This window comes from Chelon labrosus (genome assembly GCF_963514085.1).
Source record: "Chelon labrosus genome assembly, chromosome: 13".
NCBI lineage: Eukaryota > Metazoa > Chordata > Actinopteri > Mugiliformes > Mugilidae > Chelon > Chelon labrosus.
In genome coordinates this window covers 491,210-511,418 of record NC_140346.1, presented here as the reverse complement: position 1 = coordinate 511,418, position 20,209 = coordinate 491,210, and the positions used below count along the sequence as shown (strand labels likewise).

General features: G+C 43.9%; 1 protein-coding gene across 2 annotated transcripts in view; it reads right to left on the bottom strand.

Moving 5' to 3' along the window:
* The window catches only part of LOC311498692 (vascular endothelial zinc finger 1-like), a 71,290-nt gene that overhangs the window by 10,977 nt on the left and 40,104 nt on the right, over positions 1 to 20,209 (bottom strand). For both annotated transcript variants that reach the window (XM_084559392.1, XM_084559393.1), the window contains exons 3-4: positions 14,353 to 14,422; positions 13,942 to 14,110 (exon numbers count right to left, since the gene is read on the bottom strand). In XM_084559392.1, coding sequence (XP_084415518.1) covers positions 13,942 to 14,110; positions 14,353 to 14,422 — 239 coding nt within the window. The remainder of the gene's footprint in view (positions 1 to 13,941; positions 14,111 to 14,352; positions 14,423 to 20,209) is intronic.

Here is a 20,209-nt window from a genome sequence, read left to right as displayed (position 1 = left end):
CAATTCTACTACTCGTTCTATGCACCCCTGAGTAGAATGTAAACTCCCTATCATTGGTGTGAAGAAGACGCCAGGTTTCGACCAGGTCAAGTTCAGTGCAGGTTTCAGAGAGAGCTTTGGCTCTCTTAGACATGGTATTTTGCATTGGAGGTGATTATCAATCATGGATGAAAAATAGCAATTGAAATCGCTACCAATCACTGTGTTTTCATATATCCAATCAGCAAATAGAGAAAAAGCATGAGAGCTCAAATCATTTGAATGAACAGGTGGAAAGTAGATATTCAGGAATAAGAAACGCTGACCATGGAGACAGCCTTTCAGCATTATATACACTCCTGATCAAAATTTTAAGACCAGTTGAAAAATTGCAAGAAATTACATTTTGCACTGTTGGATCTTAAGAAGGTTCTAAGTAGTGCTTCAAAATGCAAAAAGAAGAAATGGGAGTGAGACAAGAAAAAAATTTGAGTAAGCAATTTATTGCAAACAACCATTAAACTGAAATAGGCTGTTCATCAGCTGATCAAAAGTTTAAGACCACAGCCTTTAAAAGCCCAAATCTTCGCAAAAATGTGGATTCAGTGTCATTTTCTGTCAGGTACCCACACTGTCATGACCTCCTGATGGCAAAGGCAAAAAAGCTTTCTCTCTTTGAACGCGGTCAGATTGTTGAGCTGCATCAGCAAGGCCTCTCACAGTGTGCCATTGCTGCTGAGATTGGATGCAGTAAGACAGTCATTTTAAACTTCTTAAAAGATCCTGAGGATTATGGTAAAAAAAAAGTCAAGTGGTAGACCCAAAAAAATTTCACCGCCCTGAGCCGGAGGATCCAATTGGCTGTCCGTCAAGACACGGGACGATCCTCGGCCCAAATTAAGCTTGTCACTGGTGCCAACTGCAGTCCCATAACCATTAGACGGCATCTGCGAGAGAAGGGTTTTAAGAACAAAAAACGTCTTCAAAGACCTCGTCTCCTTCAACGGCACAAAATTGCCCTTTTGGAGTTTGCACGAGAGCACCAAACATGGGACATTGAAAGATGGAAGAAAGTTTTATTCTCTGATGAGAAAAAAATTTAACCTTGACGCTCCTGATGGCTTCTAACGTTACTGGCATGACAAGGAGATCCCACCTGAGATGTTTTCTACACGGCACAGTGGAGGGGGCGCCATCATGATCTGGGGGGCTTTTTCCTTCAATGGAACAATGGAGCTTCAGGTTGTGCAGAGGCGTCAAACGGCAGCTGGCTATGTGGAGATGTTGCAGGGGGCATCCCTCATGACTGAAGGCCATCGTCTGTGTGGTAATGACTGGGTTTTTCAACAGGACAACGCTGCAGTTCACAATGCCCGCCTGACAAAGGACTTCTTCCAGAGAAATAACATCACTCTTTTGAACCATCCTGCATGTTCCCCTGATCTAAATCCAATTGAGAACTGTGGAGGGGGCGTGGTGCATCAGCCGCAGGAGAGAGGTGTGGAGAGGGCTCATGAGAGCAGCACCAGGTGAGAGTGATTGGCACACCTGCATCCTGTTAGTCTAATCACTCTCTCCTTTTAAACACAGTAGCGTGCTGGACCTGGAGGAGATAGAGTCACAACCAAGGGACACACGCACGCACGGATGCCGGCAGCGAAAGAACCTGAGAGAGGACGCCTGTGAATGAGTGCAAAGTGTAAATAGGGTTGTGACATAAAATAAAGAACATAAAAGTCATCACTGTCCGAGTATCTGTTGAAAGAACCCACAGTGGCATCAGAGCACGCCACAAGAACATTTGGGGTTGGATGGCATGGGAAGTTTACAAAAATGGACACCAGTTCAAGACAGTGGATGCCCTCCGTGAAGCCATCTTCACCACTTGGAGCAACTTCTCCCACTAGCCTCCTGGAAACACTAGCATCAAGCATGCCGAAACAAATTTTTGAGGTTATTAACATGAATGGCGCAGCTACTCATTACTGAGTCCTTTTTTGAAAATTTTATTTCTGTTTTAGGGGGTTTTGTTTTTTTTTTTTAGATGTGGTCTTAAACTTTTGATCAGCTGATGAACAGCCTATTTCAGTTTAATGGTTGTTTGCAATAAATTGCTTACTCAAATTTTTTTCTTGTCTCACTCCCATTTCTTCTTTTTGCATTTTGAAGCACGACTAGAACCTTCTTAAGATCCAACAGTGCAAAATGTAAATTCTTGCAATTTTTCAACTGGTCTTAAAATTTTGATCAGGAGTGTATCTGCCAGACTTGTCAGAAATGGATTCCACATCTACCAGGGGCAGATGGTTGCTTATTAAGATAGCAACGCCCCTGCTCTTACTGGTGAAAGATAAACCAAACACCTGACCGACCCAGTCACGCCTCAGCTTCATATGCTCATCAGGTGAAAGGTGTGTCTCCTGTAGGAGGGGCAATATGTACGTTTTCTTTTTTTTAAAAACTCAAGATTTTTTTCTGCTTATTAGGATTGTGTATACCTCCCACATTCCAGCTACAAACCTTCAGTGTGGATCCATCACTAGCCATCGTAGATTAGAAAAACAAAAACAACCTGGATCCATGTAGATATAGACGCTGATAACAAATAAAGCTCTCTAAAAAACAAAACAGAAAACAGATTACAAAAAAAATGAAAAAAGGGAGGGGGGGCAACATTCTAACAAATAACATACAACTATGTACAAAGTACATCAAAAAAAGACAAGGGGGGGGGTCAGACTAGGGTCTGTCACACACATCTAGGGGTGCAAGCTAACTTCCCTATGAGGTCAGGGGAAGATGCTGGACCAGTAAAAACACTTCTCTCAAACCTTAGATTGGTAACGCCCATCACCTGCTGGCCTGCAGCTCCATAAAGAAACGGTTATAAACAACGTTAAATGATTAGAGCAAAGTTGAAGTGAGCATATGTCTATATAAACAAACTTATAACAAGGTACACAACCATAAAACAAGGGAGCTGCTACGATCATAAAAAAATATATAAAGACATAATCTTACTTTTCCTAACAAGCTCAGCGAACAGTCAGTGTCCCGAAGGAAAACCTGAAAAATATCCGAAACGAGGAAATCCCTCAGCAGGCGGAGGGGGCTGAAGATAACCCCGGAGGCTGTGGCAATTTATCCAAAAACACGATGGCCTCCTTGGGATCCTTGAGGAATTTCTCCTGCCCATCATACTTAATTGTCAACAAGCGAGGTGGAACCGACGCAGATGTGAAGGCAAAAATTGGAAAAGCCAGGACAGCCTTCCTCCAACTCAAAAACATTTGGAGCTCAAGAGACCTGTCCATCAAAACAAAGATCAGGATTTTCAACACCAATGTTAAGTCTGTTCTGCTCTATGGCGCCGAAACATGGAGGACCACTGTAACCACCACCAAGAAGATCCAGACATTCATCAACACATGTCTGCGCCGCATTCTACAGATATGTTGGCCTGAAAAGATCAGCAACGAGGAGCTCTGGCAACGCACAAACCAACAATCAGCAGACCAAGAAATCATCCAAAGGCGCTGGAGATGGTTAGGGCACACATTACGCAAACCGGTCTCAAACACCACCAGACAGTCCCTTTCATGGAACCCGCAAGGGAAGAGAAAGAGAGGTCGACCTCGAAACAGTTGGCGCCGAGACCTGGACGCCGATGTCAAGAGAACAGGCCACTCTTGGGGACAGTTGGAGAAGATTGCTCAGGACCGGGATGGCTGGAGAACCCTTGTTAGCGGCCTATGCCCCAGGAGGGGTCAAAGGCGTAGATAGATCATACTTAATCCTGAGGATGGCCGGGTACATCATGGCAAAAGGGATCCCCCTCTCTTTTAGCTGATGTTCCACCTGGTAGAATTCCTGTCGCTTCTTTAATACTGCCGCAGAAAAATCCTCAAATATCATGATCGGAACGCTGTCATGTTGCAGGAAGTGCATTTTCCTTGCCACTTGCATGGTCCGGACTTTGCCTTGAAAGTTGTGAAACTTTATGATGACAGCCCGGGGCCGCTGGTCGGGAAAAGGGCAACGAGTGAGAGCGCGGTGGCAGCGGTCAAGTTTCACCGACCCGCTTCTGAACAGCTGATGTTAAGAAGCTCTGGTAACCAAGTTTTAAAGAAGGCAACAGGGTTAGCACCCTCAGAGCCTTCGGGGAGCCCAATGACCCTAATATTACACCGTGGGCTTCTGTTCTCCAGGTCGTCAATTTTGTCCAGAGCCGCCGCTAGCTTACTTTCAACCTTCGATAGCGTAGCTCCATGGGTAGCTGCAGCATCCTCTTGGCTCGAAATACGGCCCTCGTCCAAAGTAATAGCGTTGCAATTTTGTTCGCACAGGCTTCAAGCCGTTTCGAGACTGGGTCAATCTTTTTGTCAAAAGAGGCTTCCACACCCTTGAGCACCTGTGGGGAAATTCTTTCCACCAGACTGTCGGCGTCCATATGACTCAGTGATGGCGGCGTGTTGCTCCCCGAAGACAACGGATTCTCACCTAGTTTGGGGGATTTCGCGACAAGGTTGAGCTTTTTCTGAGTACCAGGCATAGTACCCCGAGATAACCGCTCACTTAAACAACACGAACCCCACAAATAAAAGCTAGGAAAGATGCCGAGCTGCGGGAGCAGAGACAGAAAGTTGCTACTCTGCCATTAGTGTCACGTGACCCCCCCACCTTCTGGAAATTTAATACCTACAGCAAATTTGCAGTAAATTTAAAACAATTTAGGACCTTAATTACCTGGATTTTATTTTAAGACATTTTAAGGATCAGCGGGAGTATACACAATAATGCAGAGTTATTTGTGTTATTGTTCATGTGTTGACATGGATGGTCTCATGCTCTGTGACTGCTCAGAGTTCAACAGAGTGACAGCCCGGGGGAAGAAACTGTCTTTGTGGCGGGTGGAACTACACTCTCTGTGAGCGCAGTTCGCTACATTACGTTTGTTTTATTTATTTAGGATATTTAAAAGTTCTTGACATTCCAATTACAATGTTAAATACTCCTGAGAAATAAAAATGTATTGCTTTTGAAAGGGTGTACTTGCATTATTATGCCATATTATCATTACATTAATGAAAAAATTATCTTAAAATAATGTTGACAATAATATCGTTTATCTGCAATAAACTGTGGGACAATATATCGTCCAGGAAAATTTGTTATCGTGACAGGTCTAAGTACAGTGCTCTGTATCGCCGGCCTGAGGGGAGGAGTCTAAACAGGTTGTGACCGGGATGCGAAGGGTCTGTGGAGATTTTACCGGCCTGCTTCCTGACCCTGGACCAGTACAGGTCCTGGATGGAGGGAAGGTCAGTGCCAATGATACTCTCTGCAGCCCTGACTGTTCTCTTCAGTCTGTCAGAACGTGATGGACGTTGTCAGGGCAGACTGGATTAATGCAGTGTAGAAGATTATAAGCAGCTCCTGAGGCAGGTTGAACTTCCTGAGCTGGTGCAGGAAGTACAACCTCTGCTGGGCCTTCTTCCGTACAGTGACTATGTGGGAAGTCCACTTCAGGTCCCGTGAGACTGTGGACCCTAGGAACCTGAATGAGTCTACTGTAGGGACTGTTCTGTTGAGTATTGTGAGAGGAGGGGTTGATGGAGGGCTCTTCCTGAAGTCCACTGTCATCGCCAGTTTTGAGCGGGTTTAGCTCCAGGTGGTTCTGACTGCACCAGAGGACCAGCTGTTCCACTTCCCTTCTGTATGCAGACTCGTCGCAGTCCTGGATGAGTCCAATGACGGTGGTGTCGTCTGCAAACTTCAGGAGTTTCACAGAAGGGTCCCTTGAGGTACAGTCAGTAGTACAAAAGGAGAAGAGCAGTGGGGAGAGAACACACCCTTGGGGGGCACCAGTGCTGAGGGACTGGGTGCTGGATGTAATGTCACCCAGTTTCACCTGCTGCCTCCTGTCAGTCAGGAAACTGGTAATCCACTGACAGGTTGAGGGGGGCACAGTGAACTGGGACAGCTCGTGGTGGAGGAGCTCTGGGACGATGGTGTTGAACGGAGAGCTGAAGTCCACAAATAGGACCCGTGCGTAGGTCCCTGCCGAGTCTAGGTGGTGCAGGATGTAGTGAAGCGCCATGTTGACTGTATCATCTACTGACCTGTTTGCCCTATAGGCGAACTGCAGGGGGTCTACCAGGGGATCCGTGATGTCCTTCAGATGGGCCAGCACCAGTCGTTCAAAGGATTTCATGAGCACAGACGTCAGGGCAACTGGTCTGTAGTCATTTAATCCTGTGACAGGGGACTTCTTGGGGACTGGGATGATGGTGGAGCGTTTGAGACAGGAGTGTAAATGTAAACCGAGAAAAATAAAATAAAATATAGACTAGATAGAGATTTTTTTTTTCGAGTTAGAAAGGTCTGCTCTGCAAAAAATGCTGTTACTACTAGATAATTTATGGGTAGTAGAAACACAATAAAAAACTGTAATTATATATTTTACAGACAAAGAGTTACAGGAATTTACACTATCACATGCTTGTGCCACAGTACACGTCACTGTGCAAAATCTCTGTGTTTTAATGTGAACAAAATTTTATCTCTGAAAGGTGTACATGTCTCAATTCTTCCAAAGCAGGACACTCCCTCACCCAGACAACAGCAAGATCCTTTCACTGACATATAACATACTACACAGCTCATGAACAACAAGATTTTTGTCTTTTTTTTAAAAAAAATAAAATAGAGGGAACATTGATGTTCACTCAAAAATTGGGTGTTCAGAATGACTTTGATACTACTCGGATTCCAGTTGTCCAGTTGTCTTTTTGAACCTTTTTTGGACATATCAAGTAGCTTACATGAGCCTAAATCTAAAGCTCAAAATTAGGCTGCGCAAAAAAATGAATGAGGACAGGGTCACTACTAAAAAAAATAATTTTATTTTCTTATGGCCTAATGTGGAGTGGATGCAGAGTAGCCTATTAATTCATTCACAACATAGGCTCCAAGCAAATACGGCAGTATAGTCAACAACAGGAAGAACTCATGCTTCCTAGACCACGAGAAAGCAGGGATCCACGAGTGAAGCCACAAGCTGCCCGCAGGAATCAGGAATCCGATTATGATTTATGGTTATGGTTAGCAGTCCGTTAGTTTTGATATGGATCCTCCAGAGGTCATGAGTTAGGTGCGAGTTACTCTGCCGAGTGAGATAAAGACCCATGGCAATGCGAATCATATCGTCCAGTGAGCTTGCTTTGCTGTGACTATAAAATATTAACTAGACCAGGGGTCGGCAACCCGCGGCTCCAGAGCCGCATGCGGCTCTTTAGCACTCCCCTAGTGGCTCCCTGGAGCTTTTTCAGAAATGTGTGAAAATGGAAAAAGAATGAATTTTTTGGGCTTTTTTTTGATGTTTTTTAAAATACACAATCTTTCCAACAAAAAAAAATACTACGCTAATAAATAATAATTTAACTCATAATTTTTTTAATAAATGTTAGTTCGTTTCTCGTTCGAGATAATCCAGAAAATTAAAGACATGCCTCTCTCCGCAAAGACAGTGAAGGAAAGGGCCATTAAAATGGCAAACAACATCACCGATCGGCAAATCAGGGACAGCAATTCAGCTCCAGCTTACTCAATTGCCTGTGATGAGTCGTGTGACGTGACCGATATCGAACAGACAGCTCTGTTATGCAGGTATGTGAACTCTGATGGGCCGCAAGAAGAAATGATCGAATTAATATCACTGAAAGGCCAAACACGGGGGGAGGACATCTGTGAGGCTGTGCTGCAGTGTTTAAATGACAAAGGAATAAACACTAACCACCTGATTTCAGTGGCTACAGACGGTGCACCGAGTATGAGAGGGTCGCAAAAGGGGTTTGTGACTTTACTACAGAAAGCATTGGATCGCAATCTGCTTGCATTTCATTGCATCTTGCACCAAGAAGCACTGTGTGCACAAACATTCCCACTGGAGTGTATGGAGGTGATGAACCTTGTCATCCAGATTGTGAACAAAATAATTGCAAAAGCATTAAACCACCGTCAGTTCCGTGAATTGCTAGATGAAGTTGACAGCGAATATTCGGATCTCCTGCTACACAACAAAGTCCGCTGGCTATCCAGGGGTGACGTTTTGCGTCGCTTTGTTGCTTGTTTAGAACACGTGAAAACATTCCTGAAAAGCAAAGACCTGAACTACCCACAACTGGAAGACACCAAGTGGCTGGAAAAACTGCACTTCATGGTAGATATGACACGTCACCTAAACATGCTCAATAAAAGTCTCCAGGAGCGGGGAAACACTGCACTGCAAATGCTGGAAGCCGTTTTCTCATTCGAGCGCAAACTGGCAGTATTCGCCAGAGATGTACAGCGAGGCACGCTCTCTCACTTCTCCTCCCTGAGAGAGTTCAAAGACGCCCATCACGATCACACACTCAACGGTGATTATTTGCAAGGTGCAATCGTTGATATGCAAGCTGCATTTGGGAGCAGATTTAGTGAGTTCCGAAAGGAAAAAATGACACTGTCTTTCCCTGTCACACCCCTGGAAATTGACCCTTCCTTGTTGAATACATTCCCAGGAGTAAATCAAGCTGACCTCGAAATGGAAATGGCCGATATAGCTGACAAAGATTTGTGGGTGTCCAAATTCAAAAGTCTGACAGCAGAGCTTGAAGACGTCAGCCGCCAGAAAGCCCATGCTGCCCAAAGCCACAAATGGAGCGAAATTGAAAGCCTCCCAACACCAGAGAAACTTGTGTTTGAAACATGGAAGGCTCTTCCCGACACTTATAGCAACATGAAGAAATACGCATTTGGAGTATTATCCATCTTTGGATCAACATACCTGTGCGAGCAGATATTCTCAAACATGAACTACATCGAATCCAAATACCGCACCCGCCTCACAGATGAGAGCTTGCAGTCCTGCGTGAAGATTAAAGTTACATCTTACATGCCCGATGTTGAAAAGCTGTCCAGTGATGTCCGAAAACAGAAGTCACATTGAACAGGTGAGAACACAATCCCGTCATAGGCGCATATTTAGTAACAAATTGGCTGTTTTTATGAATGGATTTCTGATTTTTGTCAGTATATATTTGGAATGACACAATTATTGTGTTTTATCACTCAGGTCCGAGGATGTATTGTGCGTGTCTGTTGCTGAGATAAGAGGGGGAAAAGAGAAGAGGATTTTGCTGCGTTTGACCCTTGCACTGACTTAGGCTACTTGGCATTTGCAGAAAACTAAAGAGAAGAGGATAATGCACAGAAATCGAACTTTAACTGTCTTATTTTAATTTTATTAATTTCGGCTGTTCTACTGTGTTGTATTTTTTTAGCAAGCTGCCTTTTAATTGCAGGCTATTTTATTACTCGTTTGCGATTGTAGCCTATTTATTTGTGTCTGACGCTGCGTAAGGGGGAGAATTAAAAAGGATTGTTTTATTTTACTCATTTGCACTGACTTAGGCTACTTAACTTGGCATTTGCGGAAAACTAAAGAAAATAGGAGAATGCACAGAAATTGAAATTAAACTGGCTTATTTTCATTTTATATAGCCAACTTACCTTTTCAAAAGGCTGCTGTTTTATTTTTATAATTGCAGGCTGCGTTTTAACTGCAGGCTGCGTGTTATTGCACTCTGTTGCCCAGATAAGGGGGAAAGAGAAGAGCTGTATTGTTATTGAGGTTCGAAGAGGACTGCATTTCATTTCCATACTAAGGTCTGAAATTACAGGAGGCCTATTATGCACATCCCATCGTGTTTTTTTTCTCGAATCCTCAAAATAAAAAAATGACACCAAAAATCTGTATTTCTATTTCTTGTATTTCTATAATTTAATCAATGCAACAAAACATAAAACATCAATATTGTAATGGAAGTTAAACTTGAAGCACCAAATATCGTACAGCAGCGTAGTCACGTGGTGCGTCATTCTCTCCAGGATGCGCTCCAGGGAAAATAAACATTCAATCATTAATGCTCATTTTGTATTTGTACCCTACTTAGTCATTTTAATAGTAGGCTTATATAGCTAATATACTGACAGCCTATGTTGCCTTCATATTAGGCTTATATAAGGCTTTTAATTTTTTGCGGCTCCAGACAGGTATGGTTTCTGTTTTTTTGGGCCAATATGGCTCTTTTAACATTTTGGGTTGCCAACCCCTGAACTAGAGTATTAGCAGACAGATTAGAGCGAGTGCTAGACAAAATCATTCACTCTGATCAAACAGGGTTTATAAGGGGTAGACAGCTATACAGTAATCTTCGCCGGGTGTACAATGTAATGTATCTTCCAGGTAGTAAAATCTCCCTGAGGTTATTATTGCATTGGATGCTTACAAAGGATTCGACAGAATTGAGCATAAATGTTTGCTTTCACCCCTCAAGAATTTTGGATTTGGACCTTTGTTTTGTTCTTGGGTGAATCTGTTGTACACCTGCCAACAGGATGTAGTCAGGACTAACAACAATGTCGAAAATCTCCTTATTTAGAGGGACTAGACAGGGGTGTCCCCTGTCCCCTCTGCTCTTTGATGTCGTCGTTTGTCACTTGGCCCCACTCTGCCCAATGTAAGAGTATCAAAGAAAGAAAGTTGAAGTTCTGTTTCACATAAAAGTTCATCACAGTTAAGTCACATTTGTTGGTGAGATTGAAAACTTTTCCTGTGGGATATTATGCTGCAAAGCAGCTGCAACATGATGTTTATTGTTATGGTATGCTGCTACAATAACTGATGTATTATTTTTTTGACAGTAAGGTTCAAATCAAAACTGCCTTTTCAATCTGTTAGATTATGATAGATAAGGAATGTGGAAGTGGTCCTGTTTTGCATGTTGAATTGAGCAATTGTATTGCAAAGTTAATAAAAAAAATATTAAATGAGACAGTTTTGTTATCTTGATTTAAGAAAACACCAGTGTATACACACTGCTCAAAAAATGTAAGAAATACTTCTTTATCAGAGTATAGCATCAAGTTTGTGACATACACTTGTGGGTGCTATCCGCAGTTACCTTAATAGGTAACTGTAGCTGTTGGCCAAGAGCAGACATCATTAGGTGGTACACAACCTTCTGCAGTTGGTCGGCCAGCAATGGTGGCCAACTCACAGCCCGTCTGCTCCTGGCCTCCAACTATCCTCCTCTCTCTTACTCCAAATCCAACGCGAGGCTCTCTCCGCTTCCTCCCCCATCCTGCGAGATGCTTGTTTTTTGCTCCGCTTGTCCAAGCCCAGAGCTGACAGAAAACGCCATGCTGACTTGCCTGGGAGGCCCCTGCAACCAATCTCTATAGGGAACAGCCACGCTTGCCAGACCTTGTCCCTGCACTCCTGGACCAAGGACTGGTACTTTGAGGCCTTTCTCTCGTAGGCCTCTCCACAGCCTTCCTCCCATGGCACTGTTAGCTCGACTAGTATTATCTTCTGGTCCTTGGTTGACCACAGCACAATGTCCGGCCAGAAAGTTGTGTGCACCACCTCTGGGAATTGCAGTCTCCTTCTTACATCAACGCTCATCTCTCAGGAGCTTGCAGCCTGCAGCAGATTGGACTTTGGCCTTGTGCTCGGGGGGGGGGGGGTTGGCTCCTACTACTGGGATATTGATCTGGTCAGTTAAGTAGCAGAGAGGGTTGTTAATCAGTTTCAGCTGCAGCAGGTGCACAGGAGGGGCTACAATGAAATGACTCCCAAAACCCAAATGGTTTTATAGGTGGCCACTGACATTTTCTGATACCTTCCTCGTGTTTTTGGTTGCGGTCACTAGTTTGGCTAGGGTCAGTGTCACTACTGTTAGCATGAGGAGATACTTGGACCCAACAGAGATTGTACAGGCAGTCCAACTCCTCCGAGATGGCACACATTGATGTGACATTGTCAGAAGGTTTGCTGTGTTTCCGAGCACTGTCTCAAGAGCATGAAGGAGATTCCAGGAGACAGGCAGTTCCTTTAGGAGTGCTAGACAGGGCTGTAGAAGGTTCTTAACCCCTCATCAGGACTGGCATTTGCTCCTTTGTGCAAGGAAGAACAGAATGAGCACTGCCGGAGCCCTAGAAAATGACCTCTAGCAGGCCACCGGTGTGGATGTCTCTGACAAAACTACCAGAAACAGACTTCCTGAAGGTGGCCTGAGGGCCCAACATCCTCTAGTAGGCCCTGTGCTCACTGCCCGGGACCTTGGAGCTCGACTGGCATTTGGCATAGAAAGCCAGAATTGGCAGGTCTGATGCACAACAATGCCCAGCCTCATGTGGCAATAGTATGCAGGCAGTTCCTGGAGGATGAAGGAATTGATACCATAAATCCAACAGAACACCTCTGGGACATTATGTCTCGGTCCATCCAACGCTGCCAGGTTGCACCTAAGCCTGTCCAGGAGCTGAATAATGCCCTGGTTTAGATCTGGAAGGAGATCTAAACCAGGAAACCATCCATCGTTTCATTAGGAGCACGCCTCGATGTTGTTAGGAATGAATACAAGCAAATGGGGGCCATACTACAAACTACTACTACCATTTTGAGTTGCAGCAATGGAAATTTCAAGGTGTCTTTAATTTCCATCAAATCATGTGGCATCCTTTCATCCCCAGCACATTACACAGTCCATATCAGTGTAGATATCCAGCATTATTTTTTCCCCATTGAGATCTGATGTGTTCTTGGAATACACACTGCCTGGCCAAAAAAAAAAAGTCACACACTCTAATATTTTGTTTGACCGCCTTTACCTTTGAGTACATCTGCTGTGGCATTGTTTGATAAGCTTCTGCAATGTCACAAGATTTATTTCCATCCAGTGTTGCATTAATTTTTCACAATGATCTTGTATTGATGTTGGGAGAGTCTGACCACTGCATAAAGCCTTCTCCAGCACATCCCAAAGATTCTCAATTGGGTTAAGGTCTGGACTCTGTGGTGGCCAATCCATGTGTGAAAATGACCTGGTCATTCAGTATATTCAGGTAGTCTGCTGACCTCTTTCTTTAGGCACATAATGTTGCTGAAGCTACTCATTGCATCAGTTGGGGTTAAATAACTTGTTGCCAGCTGAAAGATAATCACCCATGCAGCAATTATCCAATAGGAGGCTCGTACTATTTGATTAGTTAAATCCAGGTGGTGACTTTTTTTTGGCCAGGCAGGGTATTTTTATATATATATTTTCCTCATTGCTTCAAATTAAAGCTAAAATTAAAGCAGCTAAAATTAAAGCTGAGAGCTGATCTTTAAGCAAATATTCATTATATCCAAAGGTATATGGACTTAAGTGTATATAGTGAAGGGTTAATTTTATAGTGCTTTTAAAAAACATTACAATGTCAAGTGAGCCTTCATTTGATAACAAATGTTATCGCTTTATCACCACAGAATAAATTTATAAAATTCTATCATAAATTGAGTATAAATTGTTGAATTGTGGCAAAATAATTTGTCCTGTGACCTAAAGTCTGACCACTGAATACTTCACAAATCGTGGCTATTAATTTGTTTTGTGACCTGAAACTTTGACCACCTAATTCTTCACGCAATCCTTGAGTCCTTCAAGGAGTTTTGAGAAATTCCATGTATCCTTTCACCTAAAAATCTAATCACTTCATCCTTGAGTCCAACTGAGCAACTGTGTTTGATTGGAAGAAATTCTCCCTCAAGTTTCACTATCAAGAATTGATTCATGTTCCAGGTGACCCTTGACCTTTGACCAAAAACAATATAATACTACAAAACAAAAATATAACAATACTTCTGTAGCAGTAGTTAAATAAAAAGACTCAAATCTGCCTCAATTAAAAAAAAAAAGTTCAATTGCCTGTCTGTAGTTCATTTCCATTGTACATTACGTAATATGTGGTGTATTGACACAGAGCCCATCAGAAAAGACTTATTCATACCAAATATGTTACATCTTGCATGTTAAAATGTATTGTTGATATTTAAGTATTACAAATAAAAACTTGAGGAGACAAGCGACCTACCTTTATTGTTACGTTGGTTGCTGAAGCTGACTTGGCCATGTGTCTTGAGGTGACTTGTTATGTAGGCGGCACTTAGCATTTTGCCACAGATGTTGCAGGTCACTTTGCCTTCATGCCTAATCATGTGGGAACGCAGACGGTCTTTGGTAGCGAAGGCAGAGGCACAAGCCTGAAAGACAAGCACTTAACATGCAGCATTGTTTTTTTTTTCAGTGATCAAACTCATGTCTGTTGGTGTGAAGTTGACTGTAAGACTTGTCAGAATGAGAAAAAGTCCGTCGAAGAAGTATCATGTGAATGGCAGCTAATGTCAGCCTAGGTCTCGGACTCTAGACTTTGGAGACATCTGAGACAAAATTTAAACTTGGAACAAATGTAAGCAAAATAGGTAAGAGACTCCATGATTCTTACCGTTATTTGACACTTAAATGGCCTCTCTGAGGAATGGACATGTTTGACATGACAGCTTAGGTGATCAGGTCTGCAGGTTGAGATGAAGACATAATAGATTATGGTTGAGCTTTGTGGCAGAAAATGATCCACATTTCAGTTGTGATGTAGACCATTGGGTTTCACTGACTGATTGGACACAGTTTACCAGGTGTCTCCATTCAGAATACAGATGCTAGGAACAGTGTGAATAAATAAGTAAATAATAATAAAACTTTTTGAATCATTTATTTTCAACAGTGCTTGCTGACAAACTACATATATTCAGTACAAACAGCAACCTGATTATTTGCCTTCACTTTAACAATTCACTTCACAATAACAATTTTATAATAAATACTTCTGTTGAACTGTAGATTTAAACCTAAATTGTGTCGTTTTAAGATACAATAATTACAAAAGGATACAATTTTTCCTTTTCTGTACAATTGTGGCATAATTGTGCATGGACACAATAAGTTAAACCTGAGAAGATGTCAATAAAAGGCACAGTTGGAGAGGCTTGGACGAAGCCACCACTCATCAGCCACAGAAGATCAACCATGGCCTGGCGCGAATAAATGCACAGGCTGGCCTAGGCTGCAGCCTAGGGGCCCCATGTCTGCAGGGGCCCCGGATTGGATACACTATTTTAAATTGTCCTAAATAGAAACGACAGAAACGACCCATAAAACAAATAAACAATTGATTGGATAGATGTGATCCACATGTCAAATCTATCCAATCCGTTAGGTTGGTCACGTCACTTTTGATTGACGTCTTTTGACAGAATGACAGCAAAATGACAGAGAGAAGGTATGAAAGCGGGGCCTCCAAAAGAAAACAGCAACGTTTAAAGGAACAACGGGACGAAGAGCTTTTAAAAAAAATCCTAAATTAACAGGATATTTCGAGCCTTCGTCAAGTCAAACAGATGCAGTCGCGGAGGATGAAACACGTAACGTTATAGAGGCGGCGGGATCCTTAGCCATAGCCGCAGCTAGCTCATCTCCTCGGTAAGATTTCAGGGAATTTTATGTCACAAATAAGACGCATATTACACAGGTTGGTTTATAAGGCTGGTTCTATTTTATTTTATTATTTTACAGCTCTAACGTCACGTATGGTGAACGAGTCCCCATTAACATTCGTGACCGTGACGATGCAGAGGCTTTACCACCACAACCATTTGAGTCTGCAGAGGGACACGATCAGGCACCTGAACCCAGCCTCGGTTCACTCAATCGTGGGTCAGCCTCCGACCGTCGGAGGATTTGTGGGCTCTTGTCTCCTCTCCTCTGTGTTTATTACGCTGGCACAGGCCAGACGGTAATATCTATATCTATACATATTAGCATGATTTAAAGAGCTACTTCTATGCACTGGGCCCTCTGCTTGTTCGTATTTGTGTTTTGTTTGTTGAATTTCTCATGTGGTCATTTTGTGGCAACAGCTTAAATAAATATTGGTTGTCTCTATGTTTGTGTATGCAAGTTCACCATAGCATTTGTATGTGGGCCATTTATGGAAATAAATAAATTTTCTGGTAAAGCATGATGAGTAAGGGGGCCCCACACAAAGAGTAGCCTAGGGGCCCATGACCACCTTAATCCTCCTCTGACCATGGCTTATATTTCACCTTTTTAAAATATAATTTATTCAGATAAACTTCAGTTTTGTAACTCTGGCCCTGTTCAGACCTTGCATTAATATCTGTCCTGAGATGTCTAGGGCTGGGTGATATATCGATATAAAATATATATCGATATATTTTTTTAACCTGTCCAGGGTGTACCCCCGCCTCTCGCCCGATGACAGCTGGGATAGGCTCAAGCAGACCCCCGCGACCCTTAACAGGAATAAGCGGGTTTCAAAAGATGAATGAATGAATGAATGATATATTTTTTAATGCGATATGGAATTAGACCATATCGCATATATCAATATACAAATTTGCGCTGTGATCCTTGCTCCAGGCAAGCTGCTGACCTGGAGCTCTCTGCACTGCCCCCTGCGCCCCTGCCCCTCCTCTTTAATGCACAGAAAGGAGGCGCGCAAAAATGTCTGCGGAGTGTGCGGAGGAGAAATTGGTTAGTAAAAGAAAAAGCAGTGGCTCAGTAATTTGGAGATGGTTCAGATTCAAAGTAGCACAAAATTACGTTATACGCAGAGGTTGCGCTTGACTTTTTTGTTGTCTGTCATTTTGACTGACAGGGTCATAAAAATCCCATCATAATCTATTTGTACCTGTCACTTTGATTTTTTAAAATGATAATAATGCAATTCAATAGCATTTCATTTTCATTAAAATTTCATTATCTGTAAGTACTTTTTCAGTATTGACAGTATTGAGTTTAAATGGTAGGAAAAAAAAAATTTGGGCTGCCGACACGTCTTGTCCATACTCAGACCGGGACTGCTAGCGCTAGCAGCTCTTAGATGGCACCGTAGGGTTGAAGTGCTTCGGTGGTATGCAAACTCGTGTTATCATGCTAGTTATGCAATATGGCTGAATATTTTTCCGATTCTGAGGTTGTGGAGGAATGATAGCAGTAGCAAATTACAGGTAAATGAGCCGACCGTAGCAGGGGGGCGCGCCGCTCAGAGACGACGTTGTCCAGGTCAGAAGACATCATCCGGGGTCTGTAGGTCAATCTACAGACCCCGGATGATGATAACACATAACTGACTCAACGGGGAATAGCACTAGCGTGTCAAAAGAAAATATTGGCGAATTGAACGAGTTTTGCTGCAAATATTGCGTTATTTAGAGGCTGCGTTTCGATGCCCTGACCACTCCCGCTATATGGATATATGCTGATCTAATTATCTCCTGAACAAGAGCAAATGAAACAAAAGTGATACTAGTGAGCCAACGATCAAGCTTATAATTAGGGCTGGACTGAACCATCCCTGCACGATGCACATGTCCTCTTCTCTCTCCTCTCTCACATCCTCCACTTTCTTTTCTCTGGCACCAAGCTCTTGCCCTCTAACTTCTTATCTACTACTAGTGATGCAATTCTGTGCTATTGCTGTATAGCAGTGATTCCCAATATGGGGTACGCGTACCCCCAGGGGTACGCAGAGTGACGTAGGGGGTACGCAAAAGAGTTGATTCTGAACTCAGCCTGATTACATTTTGAAACTGAAAAAACGGATAACGGGTTGTTTTCTCATAGGGCTGGGGGATTAATTGAATTTCGATTTTGATTTTGATTTTGGCTTCCCTCGATCATGAAAATAAGATAATCGTAATAAAGCGATCATTCTGCCACACGCCGTGTCTTGTGTGGTAAATGCAGCAAACCCTTCCATCTCCAGTGTAGAAGGAGACGATAGAAGATGGCAGAAAGGCAGCCTTTGGTTGGGAAGAAAGGTACAGCGAATTCGCTTCGGTTTCGCGGAGTCTGACTCGGAACAAACGAAGATATTGTGATATGTCACAAAGATATGTCACACTACTAAGGTTGCCAACCGTCCCTTGAAAAACAGAGTCATCCTGTATTTACAAACAAAAGTAAAAAGTACGTGTCTCGTATTGAGCTGTCACAGGACGCACTTTGTCCCGTATTACCGTGAAAATAAAAAATACTGTGTAAAATGTCAATGGATTTAAGGAGTAACCAGACGATTTATATGAACATTTACGGTAAATTTATTCCCAGGCCGTCTCCTGTTCTGTGACCAATGAGCTGACAGCGGATATCCCGCTCACCTCATTGGTTGAGGTACTGTTGCTTGGGAATCTTGTATTAAAAATAAATTGTTAAAATAAAAATACTCCACGCTGGCCCTGCCAAAGTCTGGGATAGTGTTTATTTTTAATTTTTACATATTATTTTACATATTATTTGTGTTTGAGTGTGTTTTCGAGTGCTTTGTGCACCACTCAGAGGATACAGCCGCTGCTGTCTTTTTAGACTACAGAAAACACAAAAACAACACAGCCTGGACCAGGCGGTCGCAGAGGTGCTTCGGGGCCTGGGACTTCTCCGCCTTGCCACCACCTCACCGGACTGCTCCGCTACATCCCAACCCACAAGGAGGCGTCGGAAGCGGTGTGAGAGGAAACAGAAGCGGGGTAAGCGCGGAGGCATCCGGGCTAGGCTAGCTGCTAGCCCACACAGAGCCGCGACCCCGTCTCTCTTCCTGGCCAACGTACACGCCATAGACAACTAAATGGACCACATACAGCTCCTGAGATCTACGCAGCACGATGTGAGGGACTGCTGTGTTTTCGTCTTCACGGAATCCTGGCTAAATGACAACGTGCCGGACTCCGCCATCCAGCCAGCCGCTCTAACATGCTACCGCGTCGACAGAGTCTTTACGGCAGGAGGTAAGACTCGCGGCGGGGGAGTGTGTGTTTACATCAGCGATGCTTGGTGCCGGGATGCTGCTGTCGCACATAAACACTGTTCTCCAGTGGCGGAGTTCATTATCATCAAGTGCCGTCCCTTCTACCTACCGAGGGAATTCACATCTATTCTGCTCGTCGCTGTTTACATCCCTCCCTCGGCAAATAGCAGCGACAGAAGTGAGGCACTTAACGAACTCTACAAGGCAATCAGTGAACAACAGACAGCGCATCCTGATGGATTTCTAATCATAGCTGGAGACTTCAACCACCTAGATTTAAAGGTTTCATTACCCAAACTTCACCAACATGTGGACTTTGCAACCAGAGGAGTCAACACACTGGATCTAGTGTACACAGTCTGCAAGGGGGCATACAAGGCATCCCGCCTCCCCCACCTAGGTCTCTCTGATCACATCTCCATCATGCTGAGTCCAGCATACAGACCTAGAGTGAGAACCATCAGGCCTACACAAAAGGAAGTACGGGTGTGGCCAGAGGAGGCTTCCTTTGCTCTCAGGGACTGCTTCGACACAACAGACTGGGATGTCTTCAAACAAGCAGCTTCCCACGATGACCACACAGACATAGAGGAGTACACAGAGACTGTCACAGCATACATTGCAAAATGTATAGATGATGTCACCCACAGAAAAACCATCACTGTTCGTGCTAACAAGAAACCATGGCTGACAGGAGAGGTTCACAGGCTCCTGAGGGCTCGAGATGCAGCCTTTAGGGCTGGTGACACCGCAGAGCTAGCAACAGCCAGAGCCAACCTGTCATGCGGAATCAAGGGAGCAAAACGACAGTACAGCAGTAAAATATCTGGACACTTCAGCGACACAAGAGATGCCCAGTCTCTCTGGCGTGGCATCCAAACCCTCACAGACTATAAACCCCCACCACGGACCTGTGAGAGCGACATCACACTGCTGAACAGCCTCAATGACTTCTACGGCCGCTTTGACACACACAACAGCACACCGGCTCAGAAGTCCCCACTCCCACCGAACGAGCAGGCCATGTGTCTGGCCCCAGCCAGCGTGAAGATGACCCTCTCCAGGATCAACCCACGTAAGGCAGCCGGACCAGACAACATTCCAGGCCGTGCTCTAAGGGACTGTGCCGAGGAGCTCAAAGATGTCCTCACCGATATCTTTAACATCTCCCTGAGCCAAGCTGTTGTCCCCAAGTGCTTCAAAGCCGCCACCATAATCCCAGTCCCGAAGACCCCTAACCCATCCAGCTACAACGACTACCGGCCCATAGCCCTGACTTCCACCATCATGAAGTGCTTCGAGCGGCTGGTCATGCAGAACATCAAATCCATCCTCCCTCCCTCCCATGACCCGTACCAGTTTGCGTACAGGCCAAACAGGTCCACGGAGGATGCTATCTCCACTGCTCTCCACCCAGCACTCACCCACCTGGACTCAAAAAACTCACATGTAAGAATGCTGTTCTTAGACTTTAGTT